We start from the raw sequence: 18,672 nt of genomic DNA on the forward strand, positions 1-18,672 counted from the left end.
GAGCGACAGCTGCCCCACCAAGCCACCGAGCAGGAGATGAGGAGAAGGATTGCCGCTATGCGCGAGGGCAGTGCCTCCATTGTGGGAAAGGAGGCCATCGAGCCGCTGAGTGCCCGAAACTCAAGTCCGGAGAGCGAGCAACGAAAGCCCCGGCTAAATTGCCCCAGCTGTCATGCCGAACGACCACAGCCAAAGGTGCCACTGACCTGGAAGAAGACCTGTATCTCTATGCAGAGATCGAGGAGGCTGCAAAAGAGCCGGCGGGAAATGCCAGCCACCTGCCCTGAACTGCACCCTGGGGCAGGTGGAGGAAGATGGGTGTGAGGACGCTATGGCGAGTGCTGATTGCCCCACCCTGGCAGTGAAAGTGAAGCTGGGCTCCCGCACCCGAACCACGGAAGTTTGGGCTTTGGTTGACTCTGGGTGTTCGAGATGCCTCATTCACCCGGATCTAGTGACTGCACTAGACCTGCCCAGTTTCCCTCTCCAGCAGTCTTTAATCTTTACCCAGCTAGACGGGTCAACAGCGGAGGGGGGGGAAGGGGGGGTCCAGCAACTCATTTCACTGGGACTGTAGCAATGCAAATGGGCAGCCACAAAGAGGCTTTAAAATTCATCATTGCTCCTTTTGGCGATCCCATGGTAATTCTAGGGATCCCTTGGTTAACTTGGCGAAACCCCTACATAAACTGGCAGCACCAAACCCTTACCTTTAGCGATGGGTTTTACCAAGCCCCTCCAGTGGGGAGACCCTTAAGTGGGGGGGGGCAGGGCTGCAACTGCAGTGCCGTGCCCCAACTTACCACAGCTCGAAGGGCTGCCGGACCGCTACCGAGACTTTGCAGATGTTTTTGGGGAAATGGAGGCAGACCAGCTGCCACCCCATCGCAAAACTGACTGTGCAATTGAGTTGCTCCTCAACACGCAACTGCCTAAACCGAAAATTTACCCAATGACTAAGAAAGAACTAGAGGCATTGCGTGAGTTCATTGACAAAAACCTGGCACGGGGGTTCATTGAGACTGCCAATTCCCCAGTTGGCACGCCTGTGCTCTTCCGGGAAAAGAAAGATGGCACCCTCAGACTCTGTACGGACTATCGGGGGTTAAATTCAGTCTCCCTATGTAACAAATATCCTTTGCCTCTAATGAAAGGCATGTTAGCCCACGTATCAAAAGGGAAAATTTTCTCTAAACTCGACCTCCATGAAGCCTACTTTCGCATACGCATACGGGCTGGAGACGAGTGGAAAACCACTTTTAATTGCCCCTTGGGCTCCTTCCAGTACAAAGTCCTCCCGTTTGGCTTAGCCGGTGTGCCTGGAGTATTCATGCAATTGATTAATGAAGTGTTACATGACCACTTATTTAAGGGGTTTTTGGTCTATTTGGACGATGTACTTATCTACTCTGAAATCGAGGAGGAGCATGAACACCTTCTTAGGCAGGTGTTAGAAAAACTAAGGGCAGCCAAGCTGTATGCCAGACTGTCCAAATGTGAATTTCACAAAACCCAACTGGACTATTTGGGCTATCGAGTCTCTGACAAGGGAATCAAGATGGACCCTGAAAAAATTAGGGCCATCTTAAATTGGGAACACCCTCGCACCCGACGGCGGCTGCAAAGTTTTCTGGGGTTCAGCAACTATTACCGCCAGTTCATCCAGGGGTTCGCAGAAATTGCCTTGCCCCTCACCGACCCGCTTTGCACAAAAGGGTTGGGGGAAACACGCAAGGTAAAACACCCCAGGGCACTGTTGAATTGGACTCCAGAATGCCAAGCTGCATTTGAGAAACTAAAGACTTTCTTTACTGCGGAGCCCATTCTGCGGCGCCCTGATCCTGAACGCCCCTTCATTGTCCAAGTAGACGCCTCTGACTTTTCTATTGGGGCTATATTGCTGCAAAAGGACTCTGACAACATCCTGAAACCCTGTGCTTATCTGTCCAGGAAATTTTCTGAGACTGAGCGCCAGTGGCATGTTTGGGAAAAGGAGGCCTTTGCTGTCAAAGCAGCTTTAGAGACTTGGCGCCACCTCCTTGAGGGGGCTGCCTACCCGTTCGAGGTTTGGACAGACCACCGGAATTTGGAGGCTCTCCGCACCCCCCGCCGCCTCAGCCCCAAACAAATTCGCTGGGCTCAATTTTTCAGTCAGTTTAACTTCCAACTGAAGTTCATACCGGGCAAGAAAAACTTTCTCGCGGACGCTTTGTCCCGCTTGCCACAAGACTTTGACCAAACCCCTCAAGTGGTTGGTACTGTTCTCTCTTTACCACAATTGGGACTGGCTGCTGTCACCCGAAGCCAAACCCATGCTCTGCCAGCGCAGAGCACCACCCCAACCCCAACCCGCAGACAGCCGCTCCCTTGTCAGTTACAATCCGACTTTCTACAGGCAGTGAAATCTGACACTTGGTTGCTGGCTAATCGAGACAAAGTTTCCTTTAAGGATGATCTCGCATGGGTCGGCCACCGCCTTTATGTGCCGGAAACTTTACGTGCTTCAGTGTTGCACCGCTCCCATGACGATAAATTGGCGGGCCATTTCGGTTTCGTCAAAACTCTGCATTTGGTGCGCCACCAATTTTGGTGGCCCTTGCTTTGGCGGGATGTCAAAGACTATGTTGCCTCTTGCGCTGTGTGTGCCATGTCAAAATGAAAAGTGGGGAAACCACAAGGGCTTCTCCAACCTGTTGCCAACCCATCTCGTCCCTGGGCCGAGATCTCTATGGACTTTATCGTTGACCTCCCACCCAGTCAAAAGAAAACTGTCATTTGGGTTGTAAAGGACTTCTTCTCCAAACAAGCGCATTTTATTCCATGCACCTCCTTGCCGTCTGCTCAGCAGCTGGCTCGCCTCTTTCTATGCCACATCTACCGTCTCCATGGCTGCCCCTCCCGTTTGGTCACCGACCGCGGGACACAATTTACCTAATTTTGGCGGTCTTTTTAAAAACTGATTGGCACTGAGCAGGCGTTGTCCACAGCGTCGCATCTGGAGACGGACGGATCTACTGAGATTCTTAACTCCACCCTGGAGCAATTTCTTTGCTCCTACACCAACTACCATCAGGACAATTGGGTCGAGCTCCTGCCCTTTGCAGAAGTGGCTTACAACAACGCTGTTCACCAGAGTACTGGGCAGACCCCTTTTCGGGTTGTTTTCGGCCAGGACTTCGTCCCCATCCCTGAATTGCCCCAGCCCCTGTCTACCTCCTGCTCGGCTTCTGATTGGGCTGCGCAGCTGGCTGACTCCTGGCCGGTCATTCGGCAGGCTCTGAGCGATGCCCAGGCTGCCTACAAATGCCACGCTGACAAACATCGTTCTCCCCAACATACCTTCAAGGTTGGAGATCAGGTTTATCTCTCTACTAAGTTCATAAAATCCCCTCAACCTTCAAAGAAGCTTGCCCCTAAATTCATCAGACCATTTCCCATTGTGGCTCTTATCAATCCTGTTACTGTCAAACTCGAATTGCCTCACAATTTAAAACGTTTGCACCCTGTTTTCCATTGCAGCTTGCTCAAACCTGCCCAGCCCTCCGCTCACTGGCACCCCCAACCTCCTCCGCCTGCTCTGATCATGATTGATGGCCAGCAACACTTTGAAATCAAAGAGGTCGTTGACTCCCGCAAGCTTCGCAACTCCCTGCAGTACCTAGTTCGCTGGAAGCACTTCCCCCATCCTGAGTGGGTGCCTGCTTGCCACGTCAATGCTCCTGATTTAATTCGCCGCTTTCACCTAGCTTATCCTTTGAAGCCTGCGGCTTGTCTGTTCCTTTCACCATTCATAATTTTTGGCTTTGCTTTCTTTTGAGGGGGCGGTATGTCATGTTCGCTGTTGCAATGTTTGATATACATCGTAACGTTTCGCATGCCATGGTGCTGACGCACGTCCTGGTTGGGAGGGAGCTGCTGGGAGACCTTGTACCAGGCTGTCTATCTGTTTTCATGGGGATGGAATGTGTTTGGGTTATCATTTGTGTTCAAGGTCTTTTTACCCGTTGATTAGCAGAACTCGTTAGGAGCACCTGGGATGGGGAATTTGAAACGGTTGTACGGGGGGAGGGCTTACATTCGCACCGAGGGTTTTTAGTTTGTATTTGGCACGCTTTTGCTCATTCTCAGCTTTCTTTGTACTTGCACACTATTCTTAAATAAACCAGATTTGATTCAAGCTCTTGCTTGTGAGTCTGAGTGTAATTTAGGATAGGCAACCATTACACTGAATAAAACTTGGCATTTACAAGTATAAGCATTCATGGTTACTCAACAACTTTTACAATTACTTCAAAACTATGTCAGGATATTTACAAAGCCGAGCCTTCAGTGAGAAGTGGTTACAAAATCCCTAATATTTTTTTGATAATGCAGAAAGAATGAAAAATGTCAAGCTACGTTCTAGGTTAAACTTGTACTGGAAACAAAGCTAAAACATATTTACCAAACCTGACTAATGCTTAATCATTTAAAACTAAACTTTAATATGGGACACTAGAAGTAGTAAGCTACCATGTAACTGCAAAATCCTGCCACTTTATCCCGAACAGTGTTACAGGTAGTCCTTGCTTATCAACCCCAATTGGGACCAGAATTTCCATTGCTAAGCAAAGTGGTTGTTAGGTGAAACATCACATGACCACACTGCTAGCAATGGCAGTTCCAGTAGTCCTGGTTGCAGTTGTTAGGCCAGGACCGCTCCATTGTTAGGCAAGAACCTCATGCTTCTCCTGCCCTGCTGCATTTGCCTCTGCTTCAACTCCCTCCACCCACCCATCTCCGCCGTTTTGGCTGCCTGCCCTCCGCAGCCCTGCTCTCCATCGCCCCCAGCTGACTTTTGCTTTCTTCCTCCCGCTGCTGACAAGGCACCCCTGGCCAGCAGCAGCCTTGCGAAAGCCAAGTTGGGTGTGCCTCATCAGCAGGGGGAGGAGGAAGATGGTGAAGGTTAGCTGGGGGTGGCAGCAGGGGTGGGGGAGTGCAGGGAGTCCAAAAGGGCAGAGTTGGAGAGGAGATAGGCAGGTGGAGGAAGCTGAAGCGTATGCTGTGGTCATAAATGCAGGCAGGCTAAGTGCCTGAATTTTGATCACACAACCATGGGGGTAGTGTAATGGCCGTAACTTTGAGGAACAATCGTAAATACCATTCAGCCAGAGCCGTTATAACTTCGAACGGTTGCTGATTCAATAGTCTTTAAGCGAGGACTACCTGTAGTCATTTCAACAGAACAAAAAGGGAACTCTTACTAGCACTAAGAATCTGCTGCCCATTTTGCCCATGATATCGGATTTTTGTTGGAGGTGCGCTATGTCCCATTCGGTATCTTAACAGTCTACCACTTCCTCCAGGGCCATCAAACATCCATACCTATTAAATAAATGAACAGACTTAGTAAGCAAGGAAGTAAAAGAAAAGCTTTCCTAAGGAAAGTATAACTTCAGGTCACCATAATGTTAAAACACAATCATAATAAAGTAATAATGCAAAGTAATTTTGTTTATGACATTTGTTTTAGGATGAACAAAATTTTTGTCATTTGGATGAATATTGCTATATTTAACACAGTACTGTTAAAAAAATGGTACTACATTCAAGCTATTTATGGAGGAAGAATTATCCTCTTTTCTATTTTTAACTGAAGAAACCATTTGGCTGATATGAACATTAATTGGATGTAACTTAATTTACTGACAAAGATAATGCCTGTTTGCAATTTATAGAGAACAGGCCCACAGCTCCAGTCAATCAGGAAATGTAGCTGGTAATGATAACTAACTTTGCCACTGCAATTGCCCTGGATGACAGAGTGCTATTCAGCACATAACCACAAAGCCTTTCATTCTATGCTGAATGTTGTTTTTTATACACAAAATAAACACTCCTGGGGAGAAAGGAGGACAGCAAATCTCACCACTCAATTTTGAAGACTGCTGTGCTCATAATCTTTGAAGTTCTGTAATTTACTTAGCACCTCTATGGAATTAATTATTTGTATACAAAATGCCCACAAAAATGCAAGCATGGGTGGAACTTTTAAAGTTTCTTTTAGAGACCTTTCCTCTATCTGACATATTTATCTTCTCAAAAGGAACAACTATGCCTGGAAATTTCTACAAAATCTGTCAAAAAATAAAATATACTGATAATCTTCTTCTATAAATAAAACATGAAGGATATGTGCACAAAATCCCTTCACCTATTCATTTATAATCCTCAAAGATACTGATAATTTTCATTTAGTTCTGTTTAAAAACAAATGTGTTACAGCAGTTTGGTGGTTTCACATTATTACTGAGAGGTCATGCAAAGCTGGAATTTCTAATTAGAGAATTTGATTCAGACAGAAGGGAAATAGGTGGTCTTTGAAGAATCTGAATTGTGTCCCAGATCAAATTTTCCCTTCTGTGCATACTCACAGAAGAGAAAACTTACATAATTCAAACTATCTTGAGCACTGCCCAATATACTAACAATCAGTACAGTCTGCCTTTCAAAGAATTAGCTCATTTAATGTTCTGCAAAAATTTCACCTATTAGTTTACAAGGTTTAGCTTCAAAAACTCTGACAAATAAGCCATTTTGTGCATTGTTTTTAAATAATGCTGCTATTCTAGGGAAAGTGTTATATAACTGAAAATATGGCACACTTTTGTTTCCAAGAACAAAATAACAAACATTCATAGATGTGGAAACACTTTTAGGAGAAAAATTAGTTAATCAGACACAACTTACCCTTATAGCATTATCTGCACCATTAGTAATGAGAAGTGGCTCTCCTTGGACAAATGACATACCCGAAATTGCTGTAGAATGTACATCTCGCATCTGGCCCAAAAGCTTCTTTTCCTCCAGGTCCCATAATCCAATATGCCCAACAGGACTTCCAGCAGCCACAACTGGATGCCCATCTGATCCAAAAAAATTGGGGGAAAACGTAATTGTTCTTTCTTAACAATTATTACTGGAAAAGAAAGTCAACAACCTTTAAAACAGATTTTAAATAGATATATCCAAATATACAAAATTAAAGAAAGTACTCTATGGTTGAGAGCCAGTTTGGGTTAGTGATTGAGGCACCAAGCTAGAAACCAGGAGACTGGGAGTGCTAGTCCTGCCTTAGGTACAAGGCCAGGTGGGTGACCTTGGGCCAGTCACTCTCTCTCAGTCCTAGGAAGCAGGCAATGGCAAACCACTTCTGAAAAACCTTGCCAAGAAAACTGCAGGGACTAGTCCTTGCAGGAGCCAACACTGACTCGAAGGCACCAGGGCAAGCATACAAAAACAACAGCAGCAGCAAATAATAGTAAAATTAAAAGAAGCATAAGAGTTGTTAAGCTAACAAATCAATAATGTGTTCTATTTGAGTTTTTAATTCATAACATAGCTGACACTCTAGATTCCTTGAACATTTTCCAACTTCTGTTATTATTGTTTAATAAATTCTGAAATTTACCTGTACGAAATGATATTGCTGTTATGGGCCCCCAATCCTGTTGAAATTTCATCAGTGTTTCATCAAACTTAATATTATGCAGTATAATATGACCAGTCACAAGCCCAATTGCAATGACATCTGCTGCTGGTGCCTGCAAAGAAAATTAATATGCATAATAAATCAGACTTTTTAGATTTTGAATAGAACATAAATATCATGTTGAAAACATAGGAGGTATGATTCCAGCAGACCTTTCTCTAGACATACTAGCTTCTGCATGCTTTTCTTGGTTATGGAAACGTATAGCTCTTTATTTTTAAAATAAAACTGATAATCATGTAAATAAACATTTACAAAAAATAGAATGAGATTTAGTTATAAGGAGATCCTATTTCAAAACAAGCCTAATCCAGCTAATTTGGAGAATTCAAGATAGAAACCTGTAATCTACTGTTGTTGAGAAGCATATGGAGTGCTAGCAGATGTGGTCATTTTGGATGATTAAAAGGCAACAAATTCACAGAAGTCAGCTAACACCAGCTACTAATATTGATTTTTTTTCCTACCCCTACGTCATAGGCAACATTCTGGTTATTGGGGCTATTTCTTACCAGGACCAGCTTGTGAGTTTTCCAAATACATGCAATAAGCCACTGTGTGCCAGAGAATCCTGGACTAGATGGGCCATGACCTGATCCAAAAGTGGTCTTATGTTTTTATCGTGGATTACTTTTTCCAAATATATATCAACTGGAAATTATGGGAACTATAGTCAAACAAATATAGAGGCACCAACTTAAAGAAAATTGTTTTGTGACTAAAACTTTATTCAGCAAACCTATCTGCATACTATCTGGAACACTCACATTTATTTTCCAAATAAATGTTGTTACGACCAGAGTAACAAGCTTCACACAGATTACTTCTGCTGTCTATACTATAATTTAACAATGCCATTCCAAATACTGCAACCTACACACAAATTTGCCCCCAACCTATTCCCTTTGAACTTATGTTCAGAAATTAGATTTTGACATAGATTTTATTTACTGTACACATTTTTCACTGGTGTACACTTTTTATTCAAAAGCAAAATTCCCTTCAACTGTTATTTCTGAGGGCAAAATTTGCTAGAGAATTTTCTAGTTTAATAAAAACCAATTGATACTAGGATGTTTCCAAAAATATTATAGTATAAATTGCTTTCTTAGTGGGGCCATTCACAACATTAAATGGATTTAAACTAACAGTTTAAATTCTGAACAACCTGACATTTCAGTCAGAATTCTGCAGAAGCTATGGTAACATCTGGAACTTAGGAACCTTATTTAGTCGGCTTTGGAGGAAATTAACAAAATTTTGTTTGAACTTCACCTCTACAATAAAGGGTAAAGCTCAGTGTTTCCAAAGCAGCCCAGACAACTGACATAGTTTTATTTATGGCATCTTATGCAAATAATATAAATAAATCCATTATATACATTAATTACATACGTGAAATAAATGTAGGCAAATGAATTAAATGTAAATTCTCATCTAACAGACATTGAGCTGTACTAGATACTACTGCAACTTATTCTGAAAAACTGAGGCTTTACTATATATGGGTAGTGTTGTTTGGAGAAAGGCGTAGTGGAATAGATCTGACAAAGCCAATAACGTTCCTAAAATATTCTGAATCTCTAACAATGAATAAAATGTAACTGTTATTACATGTTCATTTTCTATAAGCCTGTAACTCATAATTACCTGTTGAAGGACTGTCACTCCTGCACCCCATCCTGGAAATGTATATAAAAGTTTGCTGGGGAAAGAAAAACATTCAGAACATTTTAATGACCAAAAATGCTCATAATCCTACCCCAAAGAATTTTAAGTAAAGGACATTTCCTAATCAAACAGTTTACAAACCCCAGAGCATGTAAAGTTATGCAATCAGTACCCTACTGAATACTTAATCAGCTGAAATTAAGCCATCCATTTAAATTACTACTAAGATATGCCTCCTGGAGTGAGTATTGAGATGCAATCTAAGAATCATATTTTTACTTTCCCCTGAATGTTTCATTCCCCCCCCAAAAAAGCTCTCTTAGATTATTCAATCATTGTAGTTTGGAAATGACTCAGGTTGGGTCCAGTGGTAATATTTTTGTTGCAGTAGTGCCAGCTTGTGTTTTTATTCATTTATTTTGTTGAGGGAAGGAAAAAATCTTTCTTGAAAGCATTCCTTCAGATATACTGACCAAAGGGAAAAAGACTGTCCTGAAACTTTTAACTATCCAGGAATTACAAAATAGCCTAAGCATTAACCAGAGACCTCTTCTCGGAAGAGGAACAAAACTTGGTAGAAGCCCTATCGGCATTAATAAAAAAGGAAGTGAGCTACCTATTTCAGAATGATTATTACCATGAAAAACGAAAAGGTGAGAAACAAAAGCAAACTGTCCCCAGAATTAGCAACAACAGATGAGACTTTTTTCTTGACCAGAGTCACATTAAAGCAATATTTTTAAAAACGTGTTTCCTTATTCCACTGAAAACATCCATTGGAATTTTCTACAATATATGCAAGGCATGCATGGGGGGAGGGGGGGTTGCTGAGGACTGCCCTTTAAAAATATTTAACTGAAGATTATAGGGGGCATGACCTGTAATGATACTATCACAGGGGACAGGGCAAAAGTTTTCAGCCTGAGATGAGGATGGGGCTTAAGCATCAAAACAGGTTCCATACACCTTGATAGCCATTTTGTCCCTTGATCCCCACAAAATAGGAAAAGTCAACCAATTCTATGGTGGAAACTAGAGATTTCTAAAAGCTCAAATGAGAAGGCACCCTTTAAAAAAAAAAAAAAAAAAACCAAACTATCCAAAAAAGACAGCCATTTTCATTTGACCAGGATGCTCCATGTGACAAAAAGGGGGTGCTGGAAGCCACATAAAGCCTACATATTAAACACACTTGTTTCTTAGAATATTCATTACTTGAGGGTGGCGGTAGGAAAAATTACTTGTGTAAGTGGTTTGGAGTCTGAGAACAATGAACAAGAAAATTCCTACTAGTTTCAAGTAAAATGGTGATCAATACTTCAGCCCACTTTTAAATATATATAAAGATAAAAGGCAGACAGCCCTTCTCTCAGGATGAGCAGAGTTAAGGAAAAGCATATTTGCCCCACATATTCATTATAATTCTTCCAGTGTATTTGGAAGAACAGGTTTATCTCTCACCTAAAATAGAGGGCAGATAATGCCAAGAAAGAAAACAACCCAGCCAGTCTGAAGCAAAATAAAAATGTAGGAGTATTGCTATACCGTTTCAAGATGACTTTTTATTAAATATCCTCTAAGCTTAAGTTCTGTTTATAAAGACATTTTTTAATTTTGTTAAAAGGGCAAACATGCCTTTGAGACATGCTTGACTGCTGAAGTTTCCTTGACATTATGGAAGCATTTGCCGCAGCCTTCTTTGGGGATGTTTTTTTAAATTCTCCACTTGGTCAATGCCCCTAGAACTTCCAGAAAGTGCCCCCACCCTAGTTCTAGTAAGGATTGACCTTATTTAGCTTCTGTGATCAGCTATAGCCAGCAAAGTATGGCTCAATTTCCATTACCTCTTTTTCTCCACCAGGACTCTAATTCATTCAGTCCCGCATTTTAAAATATGAGAGTTAAGGACATGACAAATGATTTATGATTTAAGTCTCTGGAGAGAAAAGTTCTTACTTGGACTTTACATTCCACAACTGTAAAGGTCCTTGTTCACTACCAAGAAGTATTTTATTCATGTAAGTACATGGGTGTAAAACTGCAGAAATGGCAAATACAGTCTTATCAAAATCCAGCTGCAAGTATTCTTCTGCAGAATAAAGAAGAGCATTAGTCCATGTCCACCACAAATACACATTTTTAAATTGTTTTCCCAGTAGTTATTACATTAAAAAGACTAGACTTACCTTCTGATTGCACATCCCAAATAATAAGAATGCTCTCATTATCTATGGAGATAACATGATCTCCAAATGGCAATATAAAAAGAATATCTGTTCGGTGACCTGAGTAAGTGTGAACCACCTAAAATTCAAAATGCTGCAGTTACTTCAATAAAAGAATGCATTATATTTGGACAATAAGTGTGTGTTAAATATATCAGACTGCTTTTAAAAGACATAATATGTCTCATGTAAAATTTTAATTCTACAGATTTAAATATTTCTTTTTTATAAAATTCAAAAAATAAATCACGTATGAATTTAAGCTCCTTTCCCAAGCAAAAATAAACCAGGCCTTGACCACACAGGCAGTCTATGGTCAAATGCAAATACTTAGACAAGCCACTATTCTTCTACTCAGTTGTTAGCTGTGAATCTCTGTGATGTCATATTGAGCATTTTTAAAAGTAGACGCCTTTCCAACACTATTCATGTGGAGCTAGAGACATCACTCAGCTCTTCTCGAGACTCAAAGAATTTTTTTAAAGAATGCCTTCTCTAGAGAAGCATAGTTGTGAATCCCTATGAAAAATGCAACTATATCAAATGCTCCAAAATATTGCAAGTTTGCTGGTTCTTAAGTCTCCTAAATTATATTCTAAACAAACAGTGAGAAACCTTTTCAGCTCTCACATTGTACTTCCTTCTAGGCATCTTCCTGTTAGTGGTCGGAAGAGACAGTTACATACCCACCCCATTCGTATGCATCTATACTTCACACTATCCTTACTTCTCTTGCACAAAATATTTTGACAAACATTTGACTTTATCAAAATTGCTGATAATGAATTTTTTCTTTAACCTTATACAATCTTCTCAATCCTTTCTTTTCAAAGGGACACAAAATGTCCCAGTTTTATACTCTAATATTACTAAGAGTATACATGGAAACAACATTCTTCAATGAATTAATCATATGAATGTTATTTCCAGTAACATATTCTAGGAAGCCAACTTTGACATAAAAGCATTGTTTAAATACCTATTTTACAGAGTTAACAGCAAGAGCTCATTAATGCTTTCTTGGATATATCCTATTGATTTCAGCTGAATTTACTTTAAAGTATCTTTTTGAAGTACCTTATTTGGCCCTGCAGCTTATTTCTTCAAATAATAAGTAACTTAAATCCAAATGTCATCAATGCCTGTATCCTAAATACAAATATCATAAACCATCAAATTAATGGACCACATGGGGGGGGGGAGACATTGGTGTCCATTTCTTCTGAATGTCCATTGAATCCAAATTTATGTCTTTCATATAATGATGTAATTATATAAATGATGTCATGTTATTTGCATCAGCTTGCAAATGAAAGAAATTGAAAGAAACAAGATAAATTTAAGATCTAGACTACTTTGGATATAATGGACTCAATCCATATTTTGGTGAAATAACCAGATGCAAATTTTGTTCACTGCACCTGAAGTCTGATAAAATGGGGATCCACTAAATCAAGGTTTTACGATAATTACTTTTAGTATACGGTATAAATAACTGCATATTATTTGACAACAGCACAAACCTCTTTGTTGCGAGCAAAAGCATACAGAAGAGAACCACACGATGCAAAGACCAGCATTCGATCAGCTGCCAAACATGTAATATTCTGTGGCAAAGCATTGCCTAAAAGAATCAGTAGAACAAACCAAAGCAAATAATCTGTTTTCAAATACATATTACCAGGAAACACTTTCTGATGTAATTATGATTTTCTCAACACTGCAATCTATATACATTGCTTCTATGGAGTACATACACTGGCATATGGAACTATACTTAGAATTAAGACAGGTTAATTACTAAAAACTACATTAGTAATAATCTAGATAAGGAGCACCTCATTTACATGTTCTGTTAAGGTCTGTGGGGTAACAGTATAATCCAGCACATATTGACTTGGGGGCACCACTGTCTTCAGTGCCATTTATTCCTCCATCAGCATTTTTAAGACAGCAGTGTAACTTTTCAGAAGGACTGGCATTGCCAATAAGTAGAAATACACTACAGTACAGAATGAATTGGTGGTCAGAATTAACAAAAAAAGTTATATAAATACATGAGGATAGCTAAATTGTTATTGCATAGTTTTATTATTCTTGAAGTAATCATAAGATTAATTTGTCTATATGCTAGTAGACTTCTGATCATATAATATAATGTTACATAATTCAGAATACTCCAGGGAGTTTCCTAACTTTTCAGAACAGTGTGGGAGGGACATGGTCAGTGATGTGTCGAAGAATCCACTTGGCTAGCAGATACCATTACCTAAGGGGAATAAAGGATGGGATACAACTCACATGATATTCAAATAGCTATATTTTTAAGGGGCAAGTATAATATAGAGATCATTAATGAACATTACATGCTGCAACACTCAAGCTAGCAGTTAACTAGAAGAAACCAATTCTTTAAGTCACATAGAATGTCTGAATTGTGAATTTTGGGGAAAAAATACTAAATTAATTGGATTATAGAAAGATTTCTTTTATTTATCAAACTTTATCACCACCCATCTCCCTCTCAATGTTTTTATGTTACAAAACATTTTCTAGAGGTCCTTCAATATAAAAATAGTATTAAATGCAACTTTTACTTTTTACAGAGAAAATACACATTTAAGCACATTTAATTCTATACTTACTAACAGCAACTATGCCCAGTTTTTTCACCTGAAAAATTAATAAAGAGATTTTAATAATTTGACAGAAGTATCAAGTACTCTGAAATACAGAAACTCTTCATAAAACTCTACAATGTGCAAGTTTCTAATAATCTAGAAAGTGTAGAAAGAATAAAAACAGAAGCATCTACAACTTTTTTTGTTCAGTAATAAATCACATTGTATTTTGTGTTTTGAGATTTGATGTGCAATCTGTAAATGAGGCCCTGCGACTGAATTACTGATTTTAGATGCTTTTTGTTCTTGTAGTACATATTACTAATTTTGATTATGGCACACTCCTGTTGATATTTTTTTTCAAAATATGCATTAAATGGTTAATAAACAAAATCATTTTGATCTGAAGACAAGATACATAAAATTGCTACTTGCAGTCCTAATTAAAGTTTCCATTGCAGAATCTCAGCAGAATTCTACTGAAGTTATTATCCCTCTCACAGAATACCAATTACAACTGCTTGCATTTCAAGAAATTTATATCAAACTGGTTCTTGGGAATATAAACTATTTCCAAAGGCACCCCCATCTCAAGTTGATTATACCTGATTAAAACTGGGGCCAGGATGAATGAGAAAAGAGATTGTAATAGCGGCTCCAGCTTGTGTTCAGTCGTCTTTGCTCCCCGTCTTCCGCCAACGGCGGTCTAGTCATGTCTTAGCCCTCTTAAGCCTCCCCAGCTCCTCTGTAAACCACGGGGAGCCTCGGGAGCCATGGGCATGGAGAGGCCGCTCAGGCGCAATCCGATTCAAGGCCATGACTGCTCTCTCAATCCACGTGGCCACCAAGGCCTCAGTCGGACCGTGCAGCAGATTTCCTGGAACAACCCCAAGCTCCCTCTGAAACCCAATTGGGTCCATCAGTCACCTGAGGCAGGCCAATCTAATAGGCCCCACCTCCCTGCGGAGGGGGGTGGCGCCAGAGAACTGGAGCCTCACCAAGCAATGATCTGACCACGACAGTGGAGAAACCAAGATCTCCCTCAATTTCAGACCACTCTGCCACTGCTCCAACAGAAAAACCAGGTCAGGCGAATGACCACTATTATGTGTCGGGCCCTGGATGACTTGGGACAGGCCCATGGCTGTCATGGTGACCATGAACTCCCGAGCTACCTCCACCCCCGCCCCCAAGGAAGGCAGGTTGAAATCCCCCAAGACCATAAGCCTGGGGAACTCCACCGCCAATCCGGCTACAGAGTCAAGGAGCTCAGGCAGGGAGATTGCTACGCAGCAGGGAGGCTGGTACAATAGCAACAGTCCCAACTGATCCCTCTTAGAGCCCAACTTAACAGACAGGGTCTTGCACCCGGCAATCTGAGGAGCAGCGCCCCGGATGCCTCCCAAGTGTCTTGGATGACTACTGCCACACCACCACGACCCTGAGGTCTCGGCTGGTGCCACACCCAGTAACCAGTTGGGCACATTTCAGAAAGGGGAACTCCCTCTTCCTCACCCAGCCAGGTCTTTGTAATACACGCCAGGTCAGCTTTCTCATCAAAAAATGCCAAAAAGTATGTATTTCATTGATTACAGAATGGCCTTTGATTGTGTCGATCATGTCATGCTGTGGAATGTGCTTAGAAAAACGGGAATCCCAGAACATCTCATTTTCCTCATTTGAAACCTTGTGGTCAGGAAGCCACAATATGGACAGAAAGTGGTGAAACAGACTGGCTCCAAGTTGGCAAAAGATTGAGACAAGGAAGTATACTCTCCTCTTATTTATGCTATGCTGATGACAGTACTCTGATAGCTGAAAATGCAAATAAACTGCAAGCTCTAGTGATAAAAGTCAGAGTCACAGAAAAAATGGGATTAAGATTAAATATAAGTAAGACCAAACTAATGACAACAGCTACAGCAACCTGACTTAGAATTGACAATGGAGATATTGAAGTGATGGATAGCTTCTGCCTCTCAGACTCAACCACCAATAGTACAAGAACTAGCAGTCAAGAAATATGCCACAGATTAGCATTTGGTAAAGCAGCAAAGAAGGCCTTGGAAAACTACTCAGATGCTAGGATCTGTCTATATTTACAAAGATCAGAATTGTGCAGGCAATGGTTTTGGACGTAAAAGTTGGACTTTGAAGGATAGAATTGATGCTTTTGAACTATGATGTTGGAGAAGATTCCTGAAAATACCATGAATAGCCAAGAAAATGAACCACTGGATCATCAAACAAATGAACAGAGTTTTCACTTGTATACACTTCAACTGTATGCTATTGTCTGTTCATTTTGAGGTGCAAACATAGGGTCCTTGGAAAGGCAAGTTAGGATATCATCCTCCATGGGTATGGAAATAAGCCAGAGCTAGGACCCATTGGGTCTAAACCCCTCCCATCACTTCAGCAGATTCTCTAGCCAGCAAATGGACTAGAAACACTCATACTTTTTTTTTTTTTGGCTGTGCTTAGCATATGTCCAGTAAGATTCAATGAGCAGTGGCTCTTCTGCTATGGGTTCCAGTCCTTCAATCTGCAAATGATTGTTAATAAAAGCAGCTTGACCAGCCCCACATGGCTCAAAACATCTAAATGAGGGGGGGGGGGGGTCATCAGCTCAGTCAAGGCAGTTATACAGTCTTTCTTAGGAGCAGAAATAGTTTCTGCTTCATTAAAGGAGGCCATAGCAAGACTATTTCTGGAAAAAAAAAATCAGTGGAGCCAGAAGACATGATTATCTGTCAGTGGCCAACGTCTCCTTCCTGGGCAAGATGTTCAAGCACCTAGGGGCTTTCCTTATCCAGATACTCTCACATGAAACAGATTTCCCAGATTTGTTTCAGCTGGGGCTTAGCCTGGTTTCAGAAAGAAAACTGCCTTGGCTGCACTACTGCATGAGTTTTGCTAGGAGGGACAGGTGGTATCCACGCAAGGAAATGCTTACGCCGTTAGATTTCCAGATAAATCTGCGTCTTCCCTGGACTTAATTCCCCCGATGAGGTGGTTGGGTGCCCTTAAGGACGGCCGCTCTCTCTTCTTGGAGAGGGGATCAAGGGTTTTAATTTGGCAACGATTCAGCCACGAGGAGAAAGCGTCCCGCTTTAACAGGGCCCTCTTTGGAGAGTCAAGATGCAGGTACAGAGGGAACCGCTAGCTCCGCACAGGAGCGGAGTCAACTCACGTTGTAAGTGTGGAAACTCCTCCCCACCGCGGCGACCAGGTAGAATTCACGGTGGCGGCGGTGGTAGCGCAGCACGTGCGGCAGATGATTGCAGTAGAGCCCAAGCGCGCGGAAGCCGGCAAACAGCGCGCTGCCTCCGCTGGGCTCCCCCGGGTCAACAGCACCAGCCGCGGACATCCCGACCCTCTACGGCCCCAACCAAGGGCCCCGACCACGTTTTCTAAAGCAGCTCGTGATCCGCTCTCGGAGAGTTCCGGAAATGCTGTCAGTTACTTCCGGCGCGCTCCCTGATAACTCCGTACGCAAAAGCGGGTCGCCTTACTTTGCCGGCTTATTTCAGGGCTTTCTAGTTCCGCGTGTTGCGTAGTCCGCTTCTTCCAAGTCATGGATCTGGTGGATTTACATTTTTTCTCGCTATGTACGAACTGCAGCCCTTTCATGTATTCATTAAGCTAGTTCAGAATAAACGTGCAAACCGGCCTACGGATTACTGAGCAAAAACACACTATCATGGCCTTTTAAAAATAATTGCCATTATTATTTCACACATTCTTTTATGCGCTGTAATTAAGGAATTTCCTCAGAACGAACTCCCCCAAATTCGATGTAGGTCAGCCTTAAGCATCCACCTATCCCTGCATACTGTAGCACAAGTTTCTTTGACGGGTTTCCCTTCCCTTTACAATTTCGATGCAGTTTGATACACAGGAATTACTTAGGAATTCTTGTATTGTCACTTTTCTGTCACAAAATATAGGACTACATTGTATTCCATGGGAAGATTAATTTTTTTCAATATTATTAGTTGCCAGGAAGAAGAGCAGAACAGCAACCCCAAATCTTTTGGGCTGTAGATTTTGGAAGCATGATGCAGGACACAAGATACTCATTTATCAGGAGACAAACTGGGAAGATTGTTTACCACTACACAGTCTAGTTAACCTTTGCATTTTTTTTAGGCAGGTGAGCACATTTTAAAAAATCACCCATCTTATTTACTAAGAATTTATCTGCAGAGCTGAAAAAAAGAAAATCAAAGCAAGGAGCTTTGTAGGTAAGAACTTTGAATGGATTTACCTCAACATCAACAATTAATATCAAAAATACATTTCTTTGGCAGTACAGGTAGCCCTCACTTAACAACTGCCCTGTTTAGCAACAGTTCAAAGTTACAACAGTGCTGAAAAAGTAACTTTACAACAAGTCCTTGCACTTACGACTTGCAGCATCTCCATGGTCACGTGATCAAGATTCAGGTGCTTCACAACCGGTGGGCATTTACAACTGTCGCAGCATCCCATGACCACCATTTGTGTGCTTTACAGCTGGATTCCAATGAACAGAGTCAATGGAAAAGCCAGCAGTAAAATTGCAAGTCACGATCATGTGATGTCTTGCTTAACAACTGTGGCGGAAGTGAGGTTGTAAGTC

The 18,672-nt window shown here is 41.5% G+C and overlaps 1 protein-coding gene across 1 annotated transcript in view; it reads right to left on the bottom strand.

Annotated features, from left to right (window-relative positions):
- WDR36 (WD repeat domain 36) overlaps positions 1–17,472 on the bottom strand; it is a 40,617-nt gene extending 23,145 nt beyond the window's left edge. Inside the window, exons 1-9 of the mRNA XM_063295346.1 lie at positions 17,242–17,472; positions 14,073–14,100; positions 12,951–13,051; positions 11,389–11,506; positions 11,159–11,291; positions 9,182–9,236; positions 7,451–7,583; positions 6,730–6,905; positions 5,244–5,364 (exon numbers count right to left, since the gene is read on the bottom strand). Coding sequence (XP_063151416.1) covers positions 5,244–5,364; positions 6,730–6,905; positions 7,451–7,583; positions 9,182–9,236; positions 11,159–11,291; positions 11,389–11,506; positions 12,951–13,051; positions 14,073–14,100; positions 17,242–17,418 — 1,042 coding nt within the window. The 5' untranslated portion in view covers positions 17,419–17,472. The remainder of the gene's footprint in view (positions 1–5,243; positions 5,365–6,729; positions 6,906–7,450; positions 7,584–9,181; positions 9,237–11,158; positions 11,292–11,388; positions 11,507–12,950; positions 13,052–14,072; positions 14,101–17,241) is intronic.
- Between the last annotated feature and the right edge of the window lie 1,200 nt (positions 17,473–18,672).

The sequence above is a fragment of the Candoia aspera genome, chromosome 2 (genome assembly GCF_035149785.1).
Source record: "Candoia aspera isolate rCanAsp1 chromosome 2, rCanAsp1.hap2, whole genome shotgun sequence".
NCBI lineage: Eukaryota > Metazoa > Chordata > Lepidosauria > Squamata > Boidae > Candoia > Candoia aspera.